Source organism: Babylonia areolata, chromosome 1 (assembly GCF_041734735.1).
Source record: "Babylonia areolata isolate BAREFJ2019XMU chromosome 1, ASM4173473v1, whole genome shotgun sequence".
Lineage (NCBI taxonomy): Eukaryota > Metazoa > Mollusca > Gastropoda > Neogastropoda > Buccinidae > Babylonia > Babylonia areolata.
In genome coordinates, this window is record NC_134876.1 from 71,783,622 (window position 1) to 71,807,446 (window position 23,825).

The 23,825-nt window shown below is 42.5% G+C and overlaps 1 protein-coding gene across 1 annotated transcript in view; it reads left to right on the forward strand.

Moving 5' to 3' along the window:
* The first annotated feature begins 5,004 nt into the window (after positions 1-5,004).
* The window catches only part of LOC143286966 (uncharacterized), a 48,530-nt gene continuing 29,709 nt past the window's right edge, over positions 5,005-23,825 (forward strand). Inside the window, exons 1-6 of the mRNA XM_076594954.1 lie at positions 5,005-5,285; positions 15,174-15,236; positions 16,272-16,383; positions 18,455-18,586; positions 20,872-22,886; positions 23,474-23,590. Coding sequence (XP_076451069.1) covers positions 16,374-16,383; positions 18,455-18,586; positions 20,872-22,886; positions 23,474-23,590 — 2,274 coding nt within the window. The 5' untranslated portion in view covers positions 5,005-5,285; positions 15,174-15,236; positions 16,272-16,373. The remainder of the gene's footprint in view (positions 5,286-15,173; positions 15,237-16,271; positions 16,384-18,454; positions 18,587-20,871; positions 22,887-23,473; positions 23,591-23,825) is intronic.

The following is a 23,825-nucleotide window of genomic DNA, read 5'->3' on the forward strand; positions in this document are numbered from 1 at the left end:
ACATATTGTGCTGTGTTGCGTAGCATTGTATTGTGCTGTGCTGCATTAATTACTGTCTCATCAAACAGATTTCTTAAGTGAAATTTCATAAACTCTCCTTGAGGTTAAAGTGTTCACTTAATATTGCACTTCCTTTTTTTCTTCTTCTTTTCTTTTCTTTCTTTTTTTTTTGGGGGGGGGGGGGGGATCCAGTAAGCCACTCTCTCACTTTCACAAACACAGGATTACAATGTGCATTGAGATTTTTTCCTACCTGCTTGTGTATATATCACTATGTGCATGTATGAATGTGTGTGTGGTTGTGTATGTGTGTGTACGTGTGCGTATGCCAGGAAGATTCTAGATTTCTTGCTGCTCTTTTAACCACTTCTGACCAAGTACACTGGTTGTTTGCTTCATGAGATTGTTGGGAAAACTGGAAAACAGTATCTATTCCACAATGTCCTGAACAAGAACAAAATGTCCTGATCAGATACATACTAGATCACTGTACATTATTATTATTATTATGAGCATTTACGCCTAATGTTGAAAATAAGCCATAGGCGTTTACAAATAGAACATGTAAATATCAGACAGGAAAAATTGAACACAAGATACCAAACATCATTAAGAATTATTCATTCCACCCCCACTCCTCCCTCCCGCACACACACCCACACACACACACTTGCACGCGCACACACGTCATAGCACACAATTGTAAATAGTACATAAGCAGAAATACTACCAACAAATTCTGAAACTATCAAAACTCAGTCAGTCACTAATAGTCATTTAATTCATACTGGAAAGGGATGAGCTGTTGAGAATTAATCAGGAGGGGAAAAGGTGGGTCTTCACACTGGCTTTGAAAGATAGCACCGAAGATAAGTGACGGAGAGGCTGAGGAAGCTGATTCCAAAGAAAGGGGGCTTGAAATGACAAAATGCATTGGCGATACATTTTGGTTCAAACAGGGGGGATCCTAAGCATATGGGTGTCAGAAGAAGAGCGGAGTTGGTGTGAGGGTATGTAAGAATGAATGAGATCAGAAAGATACTGTGGACCAGAAGCTTCAATTGACTTGAAACAAAGAGAGACGACTTTGTAAAGAATTCTTTCTTGTGCTGGGAGCCAGTGTAAAGCATGAAGGAGAGGAGAGACATGATCAAATTTACAGGAACGAAAGACAAGACAAGCAGCATAGTTCTGGACTTTCTGAAGCCTTGCAATGAGGTAGCTGGGTGAACCAACAAGTAGGGAATTACAATAATCCAGGCGGAACAGCACAAAGACACAGAGTGGAGTTTGGGTTGCATCTTCAGTCAGGAGATGACGAATGGATGCAATTCTGCGAATTTCAAAGTAACACAATTTGCATATATTTGCAACATGCTGCTGACAGGAAAGACTGGTTGAGTATGACAAGATAGCGGACAGAAGAGGAAAGAGGAATGTCGGTGCCACTGAGGGAGACTGAGGAAGGAAGAGAGACTGAGTGGTGAAATCTTTGTGGGGTGGTAATCATGATTTCAGTTTTATCCTCATTTCGTTTATGCTTAAAATGGTAAAAATGGTTTAAAATCAAAGGTGCAGACCTACTAGTGCCTGAATCCCCTTCACATGTATACATATGCAGATGAAATATGGTGGTTAAAGATCCTAAAATCCACATCAGCATTCAATGGGTTATGGAAACAAGAATATACCCAGCATGCACCCCCCAAAGAAAACAGAGTATGGCAGCCAAAATGGCAGGGTTGGAAAAAAAAAGAAAAAACAAATGGAACAGTCATACATGTAAAGGTTATATGTCTGTTAGTGTGTGTGTGTGTGTGTGTGTGTATGCATGACTGATACTTGACTGAATGACACAGGATATGAATTATAAGCACCCAAGGGCACCTCTCAGTCAGCTCTTCCCAGGTAGGCTGTATAAAGCGCGTATAGTGCCTGGTCTCTGACCAAGGATAGGTGCTATATAACTATCCATATCACCATCATCATCATGTATGAGTAGTAATTTCTTCTGCATTCATAGTCTGCAACCCATACATTTGCATTGAGTGGGTTTTTACTGATATGATTACATATGTTACCATATACTGTTTAAGTATCAGTATCATCATCAGTAGCTCAAGAATGCGTCACTGCCAAGCAGATGCCTGACCAGCAGCATAACCCAATGTGCTTTGTTGGGCCTTGAAAAAAAAACAGAAGAAAAAAAAAATAAAATAAATAAAAAAAAAATAAAAAGACAATAATGATGATGAATAAGCAAATAAATGTAAAACACGCAGACACACATGCATAACAGATATGCAACAAACATGCAGTTTCACAGATACGAAAACACAAAGACACATAAATGTACACGAGCCCCCCCCCCCCCCCCCCCCCCCCCCACAATATCCCAAATTACCCTGCATCCCCCTTCCCCCACACACTCATTCCTAGGCTATGTATCACACACACACACTCACTCACTTATACAAGCATATGCCCATACCCACTCCCCCTACCCCCACCCACCTCCCCACCATATATATACAAATACATATATGCACACCCGCCTGTTCCAGTATTCCGTTGCTCCCACAATACAGACAGGCATACACACACACCTCATCCTTTACACACACATATATGCACATGCACAGCTCTCCTGACACATGTGTACACTTACACACTCACGCACACACATACACACACACAGGCTGCCACTGATTGGCCTCAAGAGGGGCGGGTAAAGATCTCTGATGCCAGGAACCTGTTCTCTTTGGTATTCTTTGACTTTTATGAAGATTTCTGATTTTCCTAGATATAAGCCGCTCATTGTTGTTGCGTTACCAGCAAGTCTGTCAGCTCCCTCATTTCCCTAACACTTGCATGTCCCTAGGCAGTATGACCATGTAAGTTTTTCAATTTGAAAGTTACACAATGCCTCATGCCACTCTGGGCTTCCCATTCCACTGTCAATTTTCTGTATGAGCTAGGTTCATTGAGTCTGTTAGAATCATGGCATGTTGGTTTCCAGGCATATGATAGATGCTAGCCACTGGAGAGTATGTGTCACAGCTTCAACTTCCATTGTTAGGCTGGAGGTTGTGACTGTGTAGGCAGACTGTTTTTTCCATTTTGTTTTGCAGTGAATCCCTGCTGTTGCTGTTTAAATTAAAGGGATGTAGATGCAACGTTGGGAATGATTGGGGTTCCTTAATCCACTGAACTCTGACATAGGTTACAGGATTTTTTTTTGTATTGGTGTGTGTGTATGTAACATTGATGTAATGTTTTATGTTAACAAAAGTGTTTTTGTAAAGCACCAAGAGCAGATTTCTGGATAGTGTGCTATATAAATATCCATTATTATTATCATTTGATCTGTCTGTGAAATTGCACAGTGAATTGAGGCACTGTAGCATGTCTGCACATGAAGTTACATGGGAGATCAGGAAGATGGTTGCCATCCTTATCAAGTAGGTATTGATTGTGATAGAAGGATCAAATCCAGGACCCTCTGATTAAAGTTAATGCTCTAACCATTTGGCTGTTGCGCCTGTTGAATGGAAGAGTATGAGATTCCAGCTGTGTGCAGCAGGCATTTTCAAAGGATTCTGTCATAACCGAATTCCCTCATTGTAAGGACATTAAAAGGACGAATTGTTAAGGGCCAGCTAATCCCTTTCACCCAGTTCTTCAGTGGCTAGATCTCTTACTGAGCCAGTCTTAAACCAAAGTGATTTTCACTCCATGATATTCTTTGCCAGATAATGTTTTGGGCATTTCTCCACCTTTGACATAAAAAGAAAATGGTATGGACATTAGGTAGTTTCCCTTTATTCAACATGAATTTTTAATGTGTTGAAACTGCAAGAAGACATGTACAGGCATATCCAGAAACACAATTAAGTGTGCATGCACACACTCCCGTGTGTTCGGGCACATAAATATTTTCTCATATATTTCTTTCTATGAATAAACTGTGGTCTGAACCCCATTTATTACAAAATATTTACTTTCACCCGTGAAAGATTACAAAGAACCCACCCCCACCCCACCCCAAGAAAAAATCTTATTAGCACATATGAGTGCCATTCATAGACCAATTCTTTTTTTAGGTGGCGACAATTTTAAGAAAAAAAATCTACTTGTCAAGGCTAGTTTCAGTTTATGGAGGTGTCCAAGCATGAAGACTGATCAATTCAAGTTAGACATCTGCTTTTAAGTTTGTTTTTTAAAGCATAGGCCTATATGTCTGACCATCACAGCAACCTAACAGTATGGCCTTGAGAAAGTAGGAACCAATTTCTTTTAATTTTCTTAATATTTTTAATATCCTGTTACCAAATTCTTTTGTATAATCTCTATCTATGTGTGTGTGTGTGTGTGTGTGTGTGAATACACGCGCACGCTTAATTGTGTGTGTTCATGTGTGAGTAAACACTTAACAGTCAACTAGATGAAATAAAAATTGTAAAATAATATTAAACACAACATTGTAAACAAATTGAAACTGGTGGTGCAAACACGATTGCGACTAGTCTTGATCCACGTCTCTGATTCCAGAATGAGGTGGGGTATGTTAGCAGGGCCTATATATACTAAATGTGTCCACGTAGCCAAGATTTTAGAATTGTGGTATCGATCCATTGCCCCAGACCGAATACTAACATTGAAATATGTGAAAATGCCAGGAGGCCGCCGAACAGAACCAAATATAGCCGTTACCACTTTCGGGAAACAAACAAACAAAAAAATGCCCCAGTAATAAGCCTATTATCATGCGCAACGAAGCACAACAGCCTCAAACTACGAATGACAAAAATGGGTGGAATATGGTCCTGGCCCATGCGGATAACACGTTCATTCGGAAGTTTTATGTTTGACAAATGCACTGTCTACAGTTAAGGCCCGGTAACCGCTGCGGACACTGGTATGGGCGGCTCACGCAGCGTTTTGCATTTGTGTCACGTGACTTGACTGAGCATGCGCACACCATAAGGCTGGGCTAGTGTTCAGCTGAGCTTTGCCAACCAAGTTGCAGACTGATGGCTTGTTCGGCCCGAAAAGAAGGCCTGTCAGCTCAAATTGCACCGGCGCAGATTCTGCTGTTTCGGCATCAGATATGATGGAATTTTTGTAAGTGCAATGGTAGCATTTCATTTTTGTATCGCAAGTTTATGCTCTACCAGAATCTGTGTCGAAAGTGCACCCAGTTTCCCATCGACTGATCGAGAAGGCCTAAGCTATTGCAGACGCACTTGATAGACCTGCGGACTGATCACTTGTTATTTTGTCAGGTGAGTTATTATTTTTGTAACGAAATAGATGTTGGCAGTAGGAGAGATCGTACATTTTGATGGTGGCACATGTGTTGCAAACAGACTTACGTATTACCATGTTCAGCCTGTTCACATTTTGCAGGTTTGACCTCATTCGCCAGGTCAACGCGAAGTGCGAGGGAAATCAGCAACAATAAGTCTGCCGGTGAAAATAAACTAACAAGAAAAGCTTAGTGATTTGCCTTGACTACCATTTATAACTCTGCCGAAATATTGTTCGTGGCCAAACGTCTCGGCTAAAAATTCCAATTTTTGTGTGAAATGTTTGGTTTGGGGATTGCAGACGCAATCGTTTTTGGTAGCCATGTTGTTAGCCGAAGTTGCAATATAATATTCAAGATGGACGCCTGCAGACTTAACTGAAGTATTTTGGTGCAGTTATTCGTTAACGTATCTTGTTGCATAATTTGCGTTGTACTTCGTTACCTTCAGTTGTGGAAGTTCTTGCAACCAGGGAAAATTGGAAGTTTTCAGCCGCCCTCGACAGCTCCAGTGTCATTTCCAAAACTGAAAGCTGAAGTTAAAACTAAAAATGAGAATGAACATTCAACCTGCGAGTGCGATTTTGTTTATTTGTCAAAAAACAAAACAAAACAAAACAACAACAAAAAACAACAACTAATAAGTTACAGGTGATAATAGTATAGATAACGATACTGATGCTGGTAATTGTAAACTAATATTTTTTTTAGCATACTCATGATACTGGTAAACTATGTATGTGCATTGAGGTAAAATGCGAAAAAGATAAAAATTTCGTTTGCCTTGTCTTGCATTTTATGCAGGGACTGAGACTAATTGACTAAAACAGTAAAAAGTTCCAGTGCTTAAATTAGATCTGATGTAACATTTCTTAAGAATTATTCTAAGTATAATATGGTTACAATGTTCATCAGTAAATGTCTGATCCCAGTTTGCAGTTTTGTGTCACTTTCTGTATCAATGATTCAATCACGAATCTTTTACTTCAGTTTTTGGGATGTTTAAAAGCCTTTCAGCTTTTTTATGGTCCCAATCTAACAAAAAAAATATTGATTTGAGTTGCCAGTACACTTGCTCAGGAGTAATAGTAGGAATTTTATTTAAAAAAAAAATCATTTATCATAAATGAATTTCAACTTGCTGATACTATATACCTGTTGTAGGAGATTTTTTTTAAAGTGTTAACATTGTTAACCATCCTAGCATGCAGAGGTAATGTATTCCAATAAGGTGCAATTCTGTTACAAAAACAATTTTTTCTGTTACAAAAACATTTTTTTTTTTTAATGTTCTTTAATACTTAATAGTTTGTCAGTGGCATTCCTTGTTATATCCGTGAAAGGTTTTTTGAAAAAGGACTCTTTGTCTAGTTTATCAATATTATTGAGTATTTTATATGTATGCGAGACCTGTACGACCGTGCGTCGAGAGCAGCTTTTGCACTTCTGAGGAAGACTTATCAATTAAAGCTCCCTGTTGATCTAATTATCGACTTATTTGATTAAACAGTTCTTTCTGTACTCACATATGGCTGTGAAATTTGGGGTTTTGATATTTCTGGTATTGTGGAAAAATTGCAATTGAAATTCTACAAATTGGTTCTGAAGCTTAAGACAGTCCACCCCATCTTACATGGTGGCTGGTGAAACTGGGAAGCTTGCTGTGTCTGTATTTGTAAAAACCAGAATGCTTTCATTTTGGTTTGAGCTTGTTACTAACCTAGTTACTTCAAAACTCTCTTCTATTGTTGACAAATGTCTTTTTCAATTTATACATCACAAACATATACCAGAACCAATACCTTAAATGTATTCACACTATCTTGAATGAAATTGGATTCAGTAGCTTTTGGTTAAACCAGCACAGTCTTGAAGTACATCCCACTTGGTTAAAGAGAATGTTGAATGTTGTTTAAAAGATCAGTTTTTGCAAGATTGGTATATACATATAGATAATGATACTATGTTTAAGCCAAATTTTGGTCAAGATGCTTACTTTACTGTGCTACCAAATAACTGTTAAGTTTAGGACAAGCAATAATGCTTTGCCTGTAAATAGTCAGCGCAGCTGCTTCAGCAATTTACCAAGAAACGAAAGAAGCTGTGATAAATGTTACACAAATGACATTGCTAATGAGTTCCACTATTTGTTTGCGTGTGCTTTCTTTGAAAGTGACAGACAAAAATATCTACCCAGATATTATAGAAACCGCCCAAACTTCCTTAAATTCCACTTACTGTTTTCCGAAAAAAAACAAAAGAATATCGTTAAAACAAAAATCATTTGTCTCTTCTATTTGTAGTTCCTTTCGGTAAAGCTAAGTCTGTGGTTAATGGATGAGGATGAATTATTAATGTATATTGGCGGTGCTTATTGGTCTGTTGTTTTTTCCTCTTTGTTCTTTTGACATTACTCTTACTGTTTGTATGGTATATCTAAAATATATATGTATGTAACGTTTCGATGCCCCCAGGGGGCGCAAGAAATCAACTTTTGCCTTGCCTTTGTCTTGTCTTGCCTTAAGAAATTTCAGAGATGGTAAATTAAGTAATTTCAGTCTTTCTTCATATGTTTTATCCTGCAATCCACTAACAAACCTTGTTGCCCTTTTAACTTTTTCAACTGCAACAGATTGCTTTTTGTATAGCAGGTACCAAATAACAATTCCATAATCGAGGTGTGGTCTTAGTAATGTCTTAAATAATCTAACAAAAGTGTCACTGTCCATATTATATGAGAAAGTTCTTTTAATAATCCCAAGTACTCTGTTTTCCTTTGATATTACATAATTTATGTCTGTCAAATTTTAAATCGTCATCAAAGATAACTCCCAAGTCTTTTCCTTCTGAACATTTACTTAAACTCTTCTGTCCATTTGTGAGTCTGATAATGTAATCATTCTGGGGGTGGTTCTTTCCACCATGTAATACTTTACACTTACCTGCATTAAAATACAGGTTCCATGTGTTGGTCTATTCTATTAGCTTATCTATATCTGTCTGTAATGTACATTTATGGCTGCTCAGGTTATGAATATTAGTGTCTTCTGCTAAGATTTTGTATGTGCTAACCATGTCTGGTAGGTCATTAATGAATGTTGTAAATAGAATGGGGCCAAGTGTGTATAACTAAAAGATTTATATTTTATTAAGTCATGTGTGTAAGTTGTATACAGCTGCAAGTGTCATAACTTGTATACATTTTGTATTATGCCACAATATATATATATATATATATATATATATATATAGTTAAACCATGGTTTATGTATTAGTTATACAGAGACATTCAAACTGAGATTTGGTGTCATATACTGTACCATGTCAAACTGATGCAAACTAGGCCTATGGTTTGCTCTGCTTGGCCAAATTTCGCGCGGCTAACAGTGAAAAGACGGGCCCGCCCGCTGTCAGCCAATCAAACGCCTCTAAAAGCTATAAGCGCTGAATCATCAATTCACAACTGCTGCAATATATATACGAAGCATGTTTCACATTCCCTTAGTTTATTATTGATAAATGTATCAAAGAAAATCATATTTAATCACACATACTTAACCGTGACCCAACTAGCGCAGACTCCGGCAGGGGTCTGACATTCCTGTCCTGTGCAAACTACTATCCGCCTATGCGGAGAAAATGAGAGAACTACGGCCGATAACCTCCCGGAAGTAGGTAACGTCCCCTTTGTCCCCCTGGTTATCGCCCTCTTTTTCCGGCAGCCATCTCGACACCTGTACCTGTGCACTTCATACGGCTAAGTTTTTCGCATTTTCTACCTGTCTATCGATTCTTTGGCGTTTCTGTTTTGTGTCCGATTATGTCTTCAAACAGGTCGCACAATTATGTAGCCCGATTGGGAGATCGGGCTAAAATTAAGGCACGATCGCAATCGATTCGCGATCAGTCTGGGCCCTCTACCTCTGCCGCTCTCAGCAACGCCAACCCTACGCCACCCCCACTTCCTCCGCTACCTCCGGTCGACTCCAGACCACCACTACCCACTACGCCTCCTCCGGCGACTTCTACAGGTTTGCTTACCAATACACAGGTCAGTGGTGCCATTCACAATTCTTTTTTCGATTCGCGATCGGACTCGTCGCGATCCGCGATTTCTCGGCTCTGCCAGTCGGCAGTACCCGAGTCGACCTCCTCTATCCCTTTCCCCATGCCCTCAGTCTCAACAAGGGATTTTTGCACAAACCCTTTGGGGAAACAACGCAAGTCACTTGCTCTGGATCCGCACACTAGTCTGGGCCCTACGTGCGATGCGTCCGTGGTGGCGGCCGTGACATCGGATCACGAGCCCCCCACGCGGCATGCCTCGACCGTCTCGGATCCTTTGGCGACCGTGGCGTGTAGGGATGCCCTCCCATTGTGCAGGGAGGAAGGTGGACCACTAGGGGACACGCTTGCCCATGCGCGTGCACCCCTCCCCTTGTCACGATTTTCCAATCCAAGGGAGGCAACTCCTGCTTCGGTCCCCTTATCGGTGACCACCGCAGTTACTTCCCTTGCACCGTCACTGCCCCTTGCCTCCAGTGCAGGCGCGTGCACGGTTCCACCAAGCCATGCAGTGATGTCCACATCTGCCATTTCTCCAGCTGCTGCTGTTTCCCAACCACAAATGGTCTCTCAGCAAGCTGCTCAAACAAACAATCAGCAGCTCATTATCAGCTTGCTGCAGCAATTATGCTCCACTGTCCTTCCTGGTGCCACACCTTCTCCTGCTTCTGCTCCTTCTTCTAATGCAATACCACCACCCCCTGCCACCCACCAGCAGCTACCCTCCACTTCAGCAGGACACACTCAGAGCACCCAGGACAGCCACACTGGCCACGTGCCCAGCACACAGCCTGATCCATCACCCGATGCCACTGAAGAGACATTTTCTGATGGTGACACAGACACAGAGGAACCACCTTCAGAAGAAAACCAGTTGGTTTCCCTGCAGGAAGCACTAGGACACCTAGCTTCCTACACTCCAGACAGGGTGGAGACAATTCATGCACCGGGCACGCCTCAATCCTGCGGTGCTATGGAAATCATGGGCATCCACAGATCCTCCAATGGCCCTCACTATGCCCTCACACAGTCGCCCATGGTACTTGATGCCCTGCATAGTACGCTGGCACGCATCAGGGGCCAACCCATCAGCGAGGTCCCCTCTGATTATGTACCCGATTTCCCTGCAGCAATGGGTCGAGGCAAATTCTTAAAAACCCAACCCAGACCCACTTCAAAACCCCCACTGTTAGCTCCGGGTCCTATCCCGCAAAGGCCCCTGCCTCTTTCTCAGGAGGACCTACTACTACTCCCAAACAATTCGCAGGCCAATCGCTCAGTCACAGTGACAGACAGATTCTTGATGGACCTGGAAGAAGCTGCAAGGTTGTCCCTTGAATCAACTGCAGCCATAGACAACTTCCTGGCGGGCCTTGCCACAGCGCTGATGGAAACGCCAGCTGATCCACCAGCCGGCCTTGACATCTCGGTCTTCTCTCCCTTCGTACAGCAGATCGCCCAGCTCCTTATGCGCTCTGCCAATATACAAGCGCAGGCCTACATGAACGTGATTTTGGCCAGGAGGGACGCTGTGCTCGACCACTCTCCATACGTGCATTCTCTGCCAGAACATGCTTCCCTCAGAGCGCTTCCTCCCGCCGACGGTTCCCTTTTTGGTCAAGGCTTGCCCACTGTGGCCATCAAACGCCGCGCAGACTTGGGCAGGGACCTTGCCCTCGGCGCAGGCCCTCTCCGCACTCAGGCACACCCGCGGCGCGCTCAACGGCATCAGCCCTACACCTTAAGGCGTACCAACATTACCTCCTTCGGACCGCGCCCGCGCCAGTCCACAACCTCAAATGCCAGAGCACAACCCAGGCCACAACCCAGGGGTCAGCCCAGACCGTACAGGCGCCAGCCGCACTCACTCCGCCCTCCACGCAGGCCAGCAACCAACTCCACTCCGGCCCACCCCCAATGACTTGCCCCCGCCCTTCACCCGCCACTCGCGCACCAACAGCCAGCAGGAAGCCTGTCCAGGCACATGCCAGCGTGGCTGTCTCTCCCAGCATGCGAGTGGGTCCTTCGGGTGATAGGGTCGGGGTTCCGCCTGCCTTGGCTCTCCTCCAAGGCACCTCTCACTCTCTCTCCTCCTCCCTTCCCCCCCCCACAGGGCGACACAGCCTGCTCAGCCCTGCGGGACGAAATACTCTCTCTTCTCCACAAAGAGGCCATAGAAGAAGCTCCTCCTCTCTCCCCGGGCTTCTTCGGCCGCATTTTCGTCGTTCCCAAAACATCCGGCGGATGGCGGCCAGTCCTAGACCTTTCGCCCCTAAACAGATATCTCCAGCACAAGTCATTCCGCATGGAATCACCTGCGTCAATCAGGGACTCCATCAGACAAGGCGACTGGGCAGTCTCCATAGACCTCACAGACGCTTACTTCCATATCCTCGTTCACCCCAGGGACCGCAAGTGGCTCCGCTTCTCATGGGAAGGCAAGTCCTTCCAGTTCAGAGCCCTTCCATTCGGCCTGGCTCCAGCCCCGTGGGTCTTCACCAGGGTGGTCAGGGAACTATGTTTGGCCCTCAGGAGCAAGGGCATACGCCTGAGGGTCTACCTAGACGACTGGTTGATTCTCGCAGAGAGCAAGGCCCTCTGCCAGCATCACCTCAACCTCGTCAGGACCCAGTGCCAAGCACTGGGCTTTCTGATGAACACAGACAAATTGGAACTGGAGCCCTCTCAACAGTTCGAATTCCTGGGTATGGCGATCGATTCGGTATCAATGACCATACGTCCGGCCATGCCTCGCCTCCACAGGCTACACAGCCTCCTTTCTCATCTATCACAGGCAGCCTCGGCGTCAGCCAGGGAGCTTGCCTCTCTACTGGGCTTCATGGAGTCTCTTGCTGCACTGGTCCCCTTGGGCAGACTACACAAACGCCCATTTCAGCGCCACTTCCAGAACAGGTGGTCCCAGTCTTCTCAGACGTGGGACACCCAGATTCCTCTAGGCACATGGTTCTCACAGTCGACCCAGCGCTGGATGGACATGCAATGGCTCAACGCCGGGGTTCCCATCTCGAACCCAACTCCAGATGCAGAACTATACACAGATGCCTCCAACATGGGCTGGGGTGCCCACATGGAGAACCACACAGCGTCGGGGACTTGGTCCCCACAGCAGCAATCATGGCACATCAACAAACTGGAACTGGAGGCGGTCTCCCTTGCCCTCCAGCACTTCCTCCCCCACGTTTTGCGCAGGTCGATCTTGCTATGCACAGACAACACGACGGTAGCATGTTATCTGAACAAACAGGGGGGAGCTCACTCTCACCAGCTGTCCCTGCATGCGGAGACAGTCCTCCTCTGGTGTCAGGAGCACAACATCCACCTGACAGCACGACATGTCCCAGGCAAGCTCAACATTCTAGCAGATTACCTCAGCAGATCCCACACAGTGCTTCAGACGGAGTGGACCCTGTCACACTCAACACTTCAGCCGATCTGGGACCATTGGCACAAACCACATGTGGATCTCTTCGCCACAAGGTTCAACTTCCGCATCCCCACATACGTCTCCCCAGTCCCAGACCCGCAGGCCTGGGCCGTGGACGCCCTGTCGATCAGCTGGTCCAACCTTTCGGGGTACGCCTTCCCCCCACTGCCAATCATGGGAAAAGTCCTCAGAAAGGCAAGGCTGGAGAGTGCCGTCCTGATTCTCATCGCACCCCACTGGCCAGCACAGCCGTGGTTTCCCGACCTTCTCCACCTCACTCACGTCCCCCCACTCCGCCTTCACATCGGCAGACACCCCCTAGTTCAGCCCCGCTCAGGCATTCCCCACGGAAACCCAGAGGTTCTCAACCTACACGCCTGGCTACTGTGCGGGAATCTCTGTCAGCACTAGGCGCCTCTGATGACACAGCCGACCTCGTATGCAGGTCACATCGCAAAGGCACTCAAGGCGTTTACTCTGCACACTGGAATCGCTGGCTCTCCTGGTGCTCTACCCACTCAGTCAATCCCACACACCCATCCAACATGGACCTCGCCAACTTTCTCGCTTTCCTCTCCTCCTTCAAAGGCCTCTCCGCCTCTGCAGTACGCGTCCATCGCGCTGCAATCAGCTCCACTCTTCGGCAACTAGGCGGACCCTCTTTCTCAGATGACCCCCTGCTTAGGGCATTAGTCCGAGGGGCTTCCCTCAGCCACACACGTACATCCCCTCGGTCCCCTTCTTGGGACCTGTTTCTGGTACTACAATACCTCCGCAAGGCACCCTTCGAACCCCTTGCTATAGCTCCCTTCAAGCTACTCTCAATGAAGACACTCTTTCTCGTCTCACTCGCCTCAGGCAGACGTTGTAGTGAGGTCCATGGCCTCAGTGGCGTCACACAGGATATAGCCTTTGAGCCGGACGGATCTATCTCACTTAGGTTCCTCCCTGAATTTCTTGCCAAAAATCAGACTCCCGATACACCCTCTCCCATTCTTTTCATCAAACCGCTCTCTTCCATTCTAGCCCATGATGACGAGGATAGATTCCTCTGCCCGGTCAGGGCCCTGCGCATATACCTCAAAAGGTCGCGTCCTTTCCGAGCGTCCAAGCGACGCCTCTTCATTAGCTGGAACCTAGACCATCCACGTGACATTAGCAAAACGTCGCTGTCTCGATGGATAGTCAACGCGATCAAAGGTGCATATGCAGACGTAGGTTTGAGACTCGATGCCTCCTCAGCCAGAGCGCATGAAGTCAGAGCGTGGTCCTCCTCTCTTGCCCTGGCGCACTCAATACGGCTACAAGACATCTTAGATGCCGCCTACTGGAAAAATCCTGCCACCTTCATCGACTTCTACCTGAGAGACGTCGCACGCCTGCGGGATGATGGCTCAAGAGGCATCGCTTCTGTGGTAGTTGCACAGCAGGCTATCGCAGCACATAGACAGTAGAACAGGCTAGCCCGCCACCTTGTCGCGCTATTCTGCACTAGTTGGGTCACGGTTAAGTATGTGTGATTAAAAGGAAATTTTCTATCTAAAATTACGTTTAAATAACATACTTACCGTGACCCAAATTTAAGACCCTCCCGGCCTCCCCGCTTCCTGTTCTCCCTGCTCGCTGCGCTGCTGATGGCATATTGCCGTCAAAAGAGGGCGATAACCAGGGGGACAAAGGGGACGTTACCTACTTCCGGGAGGTTATCGGCCGTAGTTCTCTCATTTTCTCCGCATAGGCGGATAGTAGTTTGCACAGGACAGGAATGTCAGACCCCTGCCGGAGTCTGCGCTAGTTGGGTCACGGTAAGTATGTTATTTAAACGTAATTTTAGATAGAAAATTTCCTTTTACAAGCTTCAGTTTGACTTTCCAGTTGACTCTTGAAAGTTTTGCAAGTGTGTAACTGTAACATTACAAAGCGGCAATGTATCTTATAATTTATATTACAGTCTCCAAATGCAGGTGATGGAAACTTCTATTTTCATGTCTTCAGCAGCATTTGATATTTTGGGTTGACAGTTTCATTCTGTTGGCTTGAATCTCATTTAACTGCATTTTTATGATGGATAACTTATAGAGACTTTGTGTCTTAAATCAATGTGAGGTGGGCTTGTCCATTTGTCTCAGCATCTGAGAGTGGGAGCTCCACTCTGTGCAGTGACCTGCAAATTTAATACCTGTGCAGATTTGGGGGGGGGGGGGGGGGAGTCTTTGATTACTAAAGATTGAATATTTTCAAATTTAGTGAGAGTGTGTGTTTGAGGACCAGTTTCATTGTTGCTCTATCAGGCCTCAAGGCCTAACATTTGTAAAGTTTCAGGAATTTTAAATTTAACTATGTGTGTTTGTACAGGTGTTGACCAGATCTTTGGAGCCAGACCAAAACAGGTGGCTTTGCATGATAAATCTTGAACAGGTAAGAATTATATTTGCATTTTGGCTGGATTATAAGATTATTGAAATTTGTAAAACATTTGCATTTGAAAAATGGAAATGTATACATGCTCGTCTCTTTCAGTTACATAATGTGCATGCTTGCACTCACAAACATGCATGCATAGACACTATCAATGTAGTATCATGATTCTGTTGAAATTGTTGCCACATCTTGGAAGAGCATATCACCTTGATGAATATATAGATACATGTAAAACAAAGTCTTAAAATCAAATTATTATTAATATATAGTGGATATTAAGTGCATGTCTGTGAGTGGTCCTCTAGTTAGAAACAGGTGTGGTGTTATGACTTGTTTTAAAATAAGTATTTGGAAGCTATTACTTTTGTGAAGTTTTCAAAAAGTGTGGTTTTCCCCTGTCAGCATTTGTTCTTTCTATATTTATTGAAATGTTTTGAATGTAATTAGAACTGAACAACCTTTCCTGTGGTTCAGGTAGAAACCGAAATTTTGTCTTTGAGCACAGATTTCTTTGAGGGAAATTGTTTAACTTTTCTCCCTAAAATAAGCAGCATTGACTAACATTACTTTAGTTATAGATATGTAAATAAAACAAAAAGTGATTGTGATAAGCTGTTACAAAATGTGAGTCAAAGGGATGACAAAAGTTAAACCTTGGTACGTTGTTATGGTGAATGAAATATCAAAACTTTATACTGTTTGTTATTCTGGAAGGTTTGCTTTATCATTCATGGTGTTGTAATTTATTCTATACATTTTCTGATTTTATGTTTGATATTGTTATTTTGTCCGTAAAAGAAAAATGATTCACTTTCCTTTGTAGATTTACGTATCCTTTTAATTTCTTTTAGTGTGTAGGTTTCCATCTGTTTAAATAGTGTTATGGTTAATTGGTTGAAAGATAATGTTATTCAACTTCAAGTAGTAATCATGCATGAGTACATTTTTCATTCTTTCAGGTCTTACTCGTATTGTTGGAGCATTTGTTTGCTTTTTCATTTTCTCATTGTATTGTTCACTCATGTTTTGCAGCTAGGTTTTGATGATCAGTGCAAAACACTGCAAGGCTCTTTGTTAGGAAAGAGTACCAAGGCGACATTCTGCTAATCTGCATTTTTTCTACAGACAGAAGAGATGCAGGAAGGTAAACATGCCTTTTGCTTGAAAGGTTTGAACGGGGGAAAAAAAGAAAAAATGTCAGAGCTTCTGTAATTATCATAATGAAGTAAATCTCACTTTTTGTTAATAGGGTTCACTTTTGATCTGTTTCAATTTAATCTTTATAGAATGATACTTTTTCGTGAATGTTGGACAGCTACATAATTCGTTAAAACCTAAAGCGAGGCGAAAACAGTGAAACCTGTGGTGATATTCATTATTAATCATGTATTTTGCTACATTTCTATATTTACTGATGAATGGTGTCATAATTTTCTCCATCTATTGTCATTTAATCTTGTATTAAGAATTATCTCCCAGTTTCAGTAAATCTGGAATTGAGTTTTTGCTGGGCCATGCCATCAGTCTATGGTTTTACATTCTGGGAGGTGGAACAGCTAATGATATCTGATTAGATAAGTCCAAAATGGAACATGACCATGGTTACTCTAGACAAATACGCTTTACCAGAATTCGAAATGTGTGCAAAATCCAGATTTTGGAACTTTGATTTTACGATTGTTCAGATCAACATGAGCTGTAGTGTAACAATGTTGACAAGAATGAGTACAAAATCAGAATGTCTGAATCTGTATTGATATAAAAAAATATTTTTAAAAATAAAAAAATAAAAAAGAATTTAAAAAAAATGAAGAAGAAAAAGAGCAGCAAAGAGAATAGTTACAAGTTTATATATATCAGTATCAGAAAACTGAGAATGTTATTCTTTTCTTCTTTTTTTTTTAAATGGAAGAAAAAAAATTTGATTGCATAATGTCTTAAAACAACAGAAGCTCTGATATACATTTGCACTACTTGGCACGCAACTAATCTTTTGTATTTCAGTAGTTGCAGTCTTTTGCTTTTTGGTTTGTTTGAAAGATGGGTCAGTCTTCACAAGCAAATGTCTTGTATTTAATGACACTTGTTTTAGATGCATTTCATTTGCTTCTGTTTGGGGTCCTGGAATAGGTTAAGTGTTTTTTTCAAATGAAAATAGGAGGTTTGTTCTATTTATTTATACATGTTTTATTCCAGACACATGGTACTTTTTCTTTTTGTGTTTTGTATATATATGACCAGTTTACCTTCCCCAGAATGACAGTCTTCCAAGAAACTATTTAAGAGAAAATGGATACTTGAGATTGATTTAAAATGTTTAAGGACATTAATATAAATCTAGGTTGAGAAAGGCACAGTTCTGATGGCAGTAGATCAGTTGTATTATTTCAAGTGATGGCCACACATAGTATACAACTACATGTAAAATTACATTGTGAATTGGATTTCAGATTTCAGAGTGATGTGTTTTTCCTATTCATCTGGAACCAAACCAAGTTCAGAGAAAAGTTCATTTCTGGTGATATTTCATATTAGGGTGATGCAATACAAAGTCACTGTGACAAAGTAGAATTATTTTGTGAGAATTAACTTCAATTCTGAGTGATGCATTTTCCATGTCATCTTAAATCATTCAGCTCTGCATGTATAGTTTAGCCTACATGAATTACGTTGTAACTTGTATGGTGTGTATGCATAGGGCTTGTGTGAGCCATGTATCCTGACATTTTTACTTCATGAAACTGCTCCTTTTAAAAATATGAGATAGAGCTGATGTTAGTACTGTGCATGTTAAGTTTGCTGTGTTTGCAGTGAAATATGAGCCAGTCCAAATTTTGTTTTTGAATGAGCAACTCCGGTCAGTGGTTTCAATTTTTGTCTCCAGGATAGACCTTTTCTGTCTTTGGGAATGTCTGAATTCTGTGCTTGGCATTGATGCAGATTTCAGCCTGTCCAGTACCATTTGATACAGATAGTGAGATACATTTCAAACTCAGTTTATAACTGAAAGTATCTTTGTTTTTGTTAAAAAAAAAAAAATTGTTGGGTTATTTTGCATTAATGAAACATTGATGATAATATGATTCGGTGTGCATGTTTGAACAAGTGATAGGCTGGAATGCACAGTTTGGAGCAGTTTGCAGTACAAATAACCTAACAATTTTTTCCTGACGAGATTTAAGGTTTTCTGATTCATTTCCTGTTTTATGTTTCAGTTGATCGGCACCCAACGGGTCTGAATCAGTGGGCTATAGGGACAGCTGGCTGGGGACAGAAAAAGAGCTCAGATAGTGACATTGACTGGAGTCAGGAACATCATACACCCTCTTCAGACCATACTGTTACAAGTAAGAAATGCTACCTCCAGGATTAAAAACTTCACAGAAAGAAAAAAAAGAAATAAAGGTTGAGATTGTGTTGTTCTGTTTTTGCTTTTTAGGGGGGAAATCTGGTTTTGTATTTAACAAAGATATTAAATGTGTTTGGAAAAAAAAAAAAGGAAGGGTACTGATTTCTTCCCTTTTTTCTTTATCAGTTAACACACAAAAATGTTCAAAATTAACCATAAAGAAAAAAAGGAAAGACAGTCCGTGTGCATCTTTGGTGGCTTTGTTTTCTTGAAGATGGTTTTGCAGAAATTGTCTCCAGCTATTAAGTTGTCTCTAGCTATCAACTTAAGTTTTATTTTTCTCTTTTTGTCCCCTTAAGCCTGTTTTCTAAGATTGAATGAAATTGTTATATGATTTAATGAAATTGTCACTGTTGATCTACCCCTTTCCCTTACCCTCTGGCCCCCCATGTTGGATGCTGGGGGTCTTAAATTATAATAGCATCCCCACCTCCTTCTGGAAATTCTTTGCTAGAATTTCCTCTTTTCTGTTGCTCTTTATATCTGCCTTTTTTCTTCCATCACTGTTGTCTCCTTTCTGTTGTCTCCTTTTTCTGTCTTACCAGTCCATTCCGGTTTCTTTTTTCGGGCAAACCTTGACATTTTTTTCTATTTTCCACAGCCTGTGATGTACTGTGAGTTGTTTTGTTGTGGCGAAAAGGTAGTGAGACTGTAAACACTGGGATAGACGCTAGCATCCATTCTGCAGTGTTATTTGCGTATATGGCCTTTTAGAAAAAATAGGGTTTTTTTTTTTGGCTTTGGAGTATTGTTTTTTTTTTCCCTTTTTTTATGATTTATTGGTGTCATCTGGAGATGATAAATCAAGCGGAACGGCTGACGTCCTCAGCATGGCCTAATCTCATTTGCCCTAAGGAACTAAATGATTAAGATAATGTGTCAATAACTGTGTTTTGTAGGTTTATTTAAATGATTTTTTATAATTTTATATATCTGACAGTTTTGTGTTATCACGGTAAGACATTTGTGTAGTTGGGTGGTCCTGATTTGGCCCTGTGCGGTCAGCTGGACTATGAGCAACAATAATGATAATAGTAATGTCCTGTGGCTGGTCTTCATGTCTCGCCTTACACTGCTCCACTCTCTCTCCTCCCCCTTTTCTCAAATTACTCAAATGTACTGCATGCTTACTGTCAGTAAATGTCACCGGCTCAAAATTGATATATGATTGGATAGAGGACTGAACAAAGTGTCAGACATTTTTTTCAGTTTAATCACTGTCATTGTCATTACCTTCGAGTTCAAACCAATCATCAGACAAGATAGATGCATCTCTCATCGTTATTGCATATAATATAATTTGTGTTACCCACCTTTCAAGCATGCTTGAAGAAGTCCAGTTAGCGAAACATTGAGAATGAAGAGGTCCTCTGCTTGATGTATGCTCATTTAATTAGTGTGTTTATAGTCAAAATACATTAAATGATTCAGAATCTGTTGATATTTATTGTACCAAACTTAATGAAGTAAAACTTAGAATAGATGCAGGACATCAGTGGACAATTTATACTGTTATGGGCAACATTAAAATATATATATATATATGTATATATAAACATTAAAAAAAAAAAAAAATCTTGTAGACAGATATGCAACAACTAATTCACACCATATACCATTGTAATAAGATAGACATTAATAATAATTAGTAAAATAGGATAAAGTAGATAGAGCATAAGTTGATAGATGAGTAATGCTAAAGTCAGCAACAACAGTTTACCCCTGAATCAGTTACATCAATCTCTGTGGCAACATTTTGTGTAGGATGTCAGTTGATGTCCTATAGGCACTGAATGGGTTAACACCAGAAATTGAAATTCTTCAGACTGAATCAGAACACAATGAACATAGCTGATCTCTGGGAATATGTGCACTCACTAATGCTTTATGGCTACTACAGATACCATTTCCAGTTCTTTTGTTTATCGTTGTGAAAAGGAATATGACCAGATATGGGTTCTATGAGATGCTCGACATTAGACTTACTGTTAACATAGTTTGTTCTTTTCCCACATTTCATGGTTTGTGAACTGAGCAGGCAAGCAGAGTTTTTGTTTGGCTCTGTGTTTTAGTTGTTAGTCATCATTCAAGATCATTTTGAGAGAGATAACACTAATAGACAGTTCATTTGAGAATACATATAAATTCTGATTTATGAACAGTAATATTATGTTTAGCAGTGAGGAGCCATGCACATTTTAATTTGATCACTGAAACTTGCAGGTAATGTGGTGCAGCCAGCTTTGGAAAAAACAGAGGCAGCAACTGAGCTGGGTGGTGCTTCCAAATCTGGAAGTGTGATTGCAAATTCAGGGGCTGCCAACTCCAGTAACCAGGACAAAACTCAAAACTCCAGCAAGATGGCATCTGTTTCGTGGGGACCCAGCTCTTCTGCTGTTGGACTGGAATCAGGTCTTTGGAGTGGGTTGAGTGCTACGTCCTCTGGTAACAGCTCTGCATGGGGGTCCTCCGTGACTGCAGACAACCAAGGACATAACACGCAAATTGGGGCCAGTTCTATGGCAGAGGGCCCCAGCAGCAATGGATCAGCATCAGCAAGTGGTACTTGGGGTATATCTCCCTCAAATCAGAATGGTGCCTCACTACCAGGAAGTCTTGCCCAATCCCAGTCCAATAACTTAACAGGCAACACTGCTGCTCTGCTGAGTGGCCCTTCCAGCAATCCAGGGTTGGGATCTCTGGGAACTAGTGCCATGACCTGGCAGAACAAACCATTTGGGATGCGTGATTTTTCTCAGGTGTCAGATGCAAATGGTAACAGCACCTCATCTTCCTCCATTGGCAGCAATGGTTCCAACAAAGAAGGAATTGGCATGAAGACAAGTGGACCAACCGAGTCTGGCAACAAAATGGATCTCGCTGCAGGATTAGCCAATCTAACCATTGACAAGACTGCACCCCCACCAGATGTAGGATGGAAAATGAAAACTGCTTGGAATAGTACTGGCGCTAAACCCCCAGCTGCTGTTGGTAATCCTGCTGACCTGTCTTTTGCTCGGGCCACCCAGAAAGAGAAAAAGCCTATTATTGGTGGCTTCAAAGATGGAGCATTGTCTGCCAAAGAGGAGGAAATCCGTCGTGCCATTAACAGCAATGAAGGATGGGGACAACGCCCTATCCGCCAGGATACACCTTGGGACACAGAGTCTATTACACCTAAAAGTAGTCGGAAGACCTCTGTAGAACCAAGCGAAATGGCCCCATCCAAGATGTGGAATGATAATGGCACGGACATATGGGAACCATCACGAGTGACACCTGGATCAGGCTGGTGTGGTGGAGCAGCTGGCGGAGGCAGTGTCTTTGCTGACAAGACTCCCAATTCCTGGAACATGCCACCAAAACCCAACATGGATTCTGGAAACTGGGGAGGAGGCAGAATGAATAACCCTATGTCTGATAAGACCATTGGCACCTGGGGTGGAGAGAGTCAGCAGCAGCAGCAGCAGCAGCAACAGCAGCAGCAGCAGCAACAGCAACAGCAGCAGTCCAGCAAACTGTGGGGAGGTGCTACAGAGACAGGGTCTTGGAATGAACCCCCACCAGATCACAGCAACATGGCATGGAATGGGCAAGACACAGATGTCGGAACCTGGGAAGACCCCGCCCAGCAGTCTGCTAATTCACGACGCATTGTCTCCAGCAGTGGGATAGGCCCTGCCAGCATGGCCAATATGGGTGGGGGTGGCAGTGGAATGAACAATAACAGCATGTCGATGGGAAACAGTAACATGGGTATGGGAAGTGGAAATATGCCAATGGGAAGTGGCATCATGGGTATGGGAAATAGTAATATGGGCATGGGAAGCAACGCCATGAGAATGGGAGGTGGCAATATGGGCATGGGGGGCAACATGAATATGCCCATGGCTGGCAATGGTGGCAACATGAGTATGGGAAATACTGCTGGAATGGCTGGAAACATGGGAGCAACAAACAACATGGGCATGATGTTTGGGGCGATGAACAACATGAATATGGCGAGTAATGCAAGCTCAGGGAATGGCAGTGACCCTTCACTCTACTGGAATGACCCCACCCCCAAATCTCAGAGCTGGAACCCAGGAGCCATGCCTCCACACCCCAGAGTAGATGAGCAGTGGAATAAAGGTGGAATGGGACGTCCCAGTGGCAGCAGTGGTTGGGGTGAACCCATGGGTAGTGGCCAGAAAGCAGATGATGGAACCAGCATCTGGGAAGATGCTGCTCGGGATCAGGTATAGCGCTTTATATGTTTGTTTGCACACTAGAGCTCTGTTTCTGCCTGTCTTTGTCTCTCTCACGTGTGCAAAGATTCACTCAAACTTGCACATAAGCCCTTTATTTCAGAGTGAAACCAGTGCTATTTAAAAGCAACAACAAAAACCCCATAGAAATTGGAGTTTGCCAGCATGAAATACGAAGCTCACACAGCTCCATCGTATTTGTAGCTTACACATACATACTAGTTTCCTATGGTGTGAAGACAGGATTAGCATGTTAAACACTTGAAACACTCCTGTATTTGTTGTAATAATGAAAATTATGAATTTTACAGCATTTTTAGCCTTGATATGGATACAGCCTTTATATGTATATATATATATTTTTTATTATTATTATTATTTTTGTGTAAATACGAAAAATGCCAATTATTATATAAAAAAAAAACCCAACTTTTTTGAGAGTTTAGTCATGTTTTTAGAACATTTTGATGTATGTATGCTTACACAAACACTAGTGGCACAGTGTTACACTGTGTTGGTTGTTAGATGATTGAAGGTGAAATTCTTTCTGTGCAGTAAAATGGATTTGTTCATTGCAGGGGAGAACAGGAAACTGGGAAGACCCCAGTGCAGTGTGGAATCCAGGGCATGGGGCACGTCCCAAGACATCCCCTTGGGTTAACGGAGGTGATCAGAATAACTGGCAGTGCCGATTGGTAAGTTTGACTTAAATTAGTTGACAAGACACATAGTGTAATGACCGATAGTTATGTGTGAATTAAGCTACAATATTTCATCTGGTGCGATATAAACATAAAGGACCAAGACCGGACCTGGCAGAGTAATAGAGCTGACCAAATTTATTAGGGAATTAATAGGACTTGTTTCTTTTGGCAAAAGGTCATTGTGGTACAGTCGCAGTGCAAGTTATAACAGTTTTTGTATTTGGAA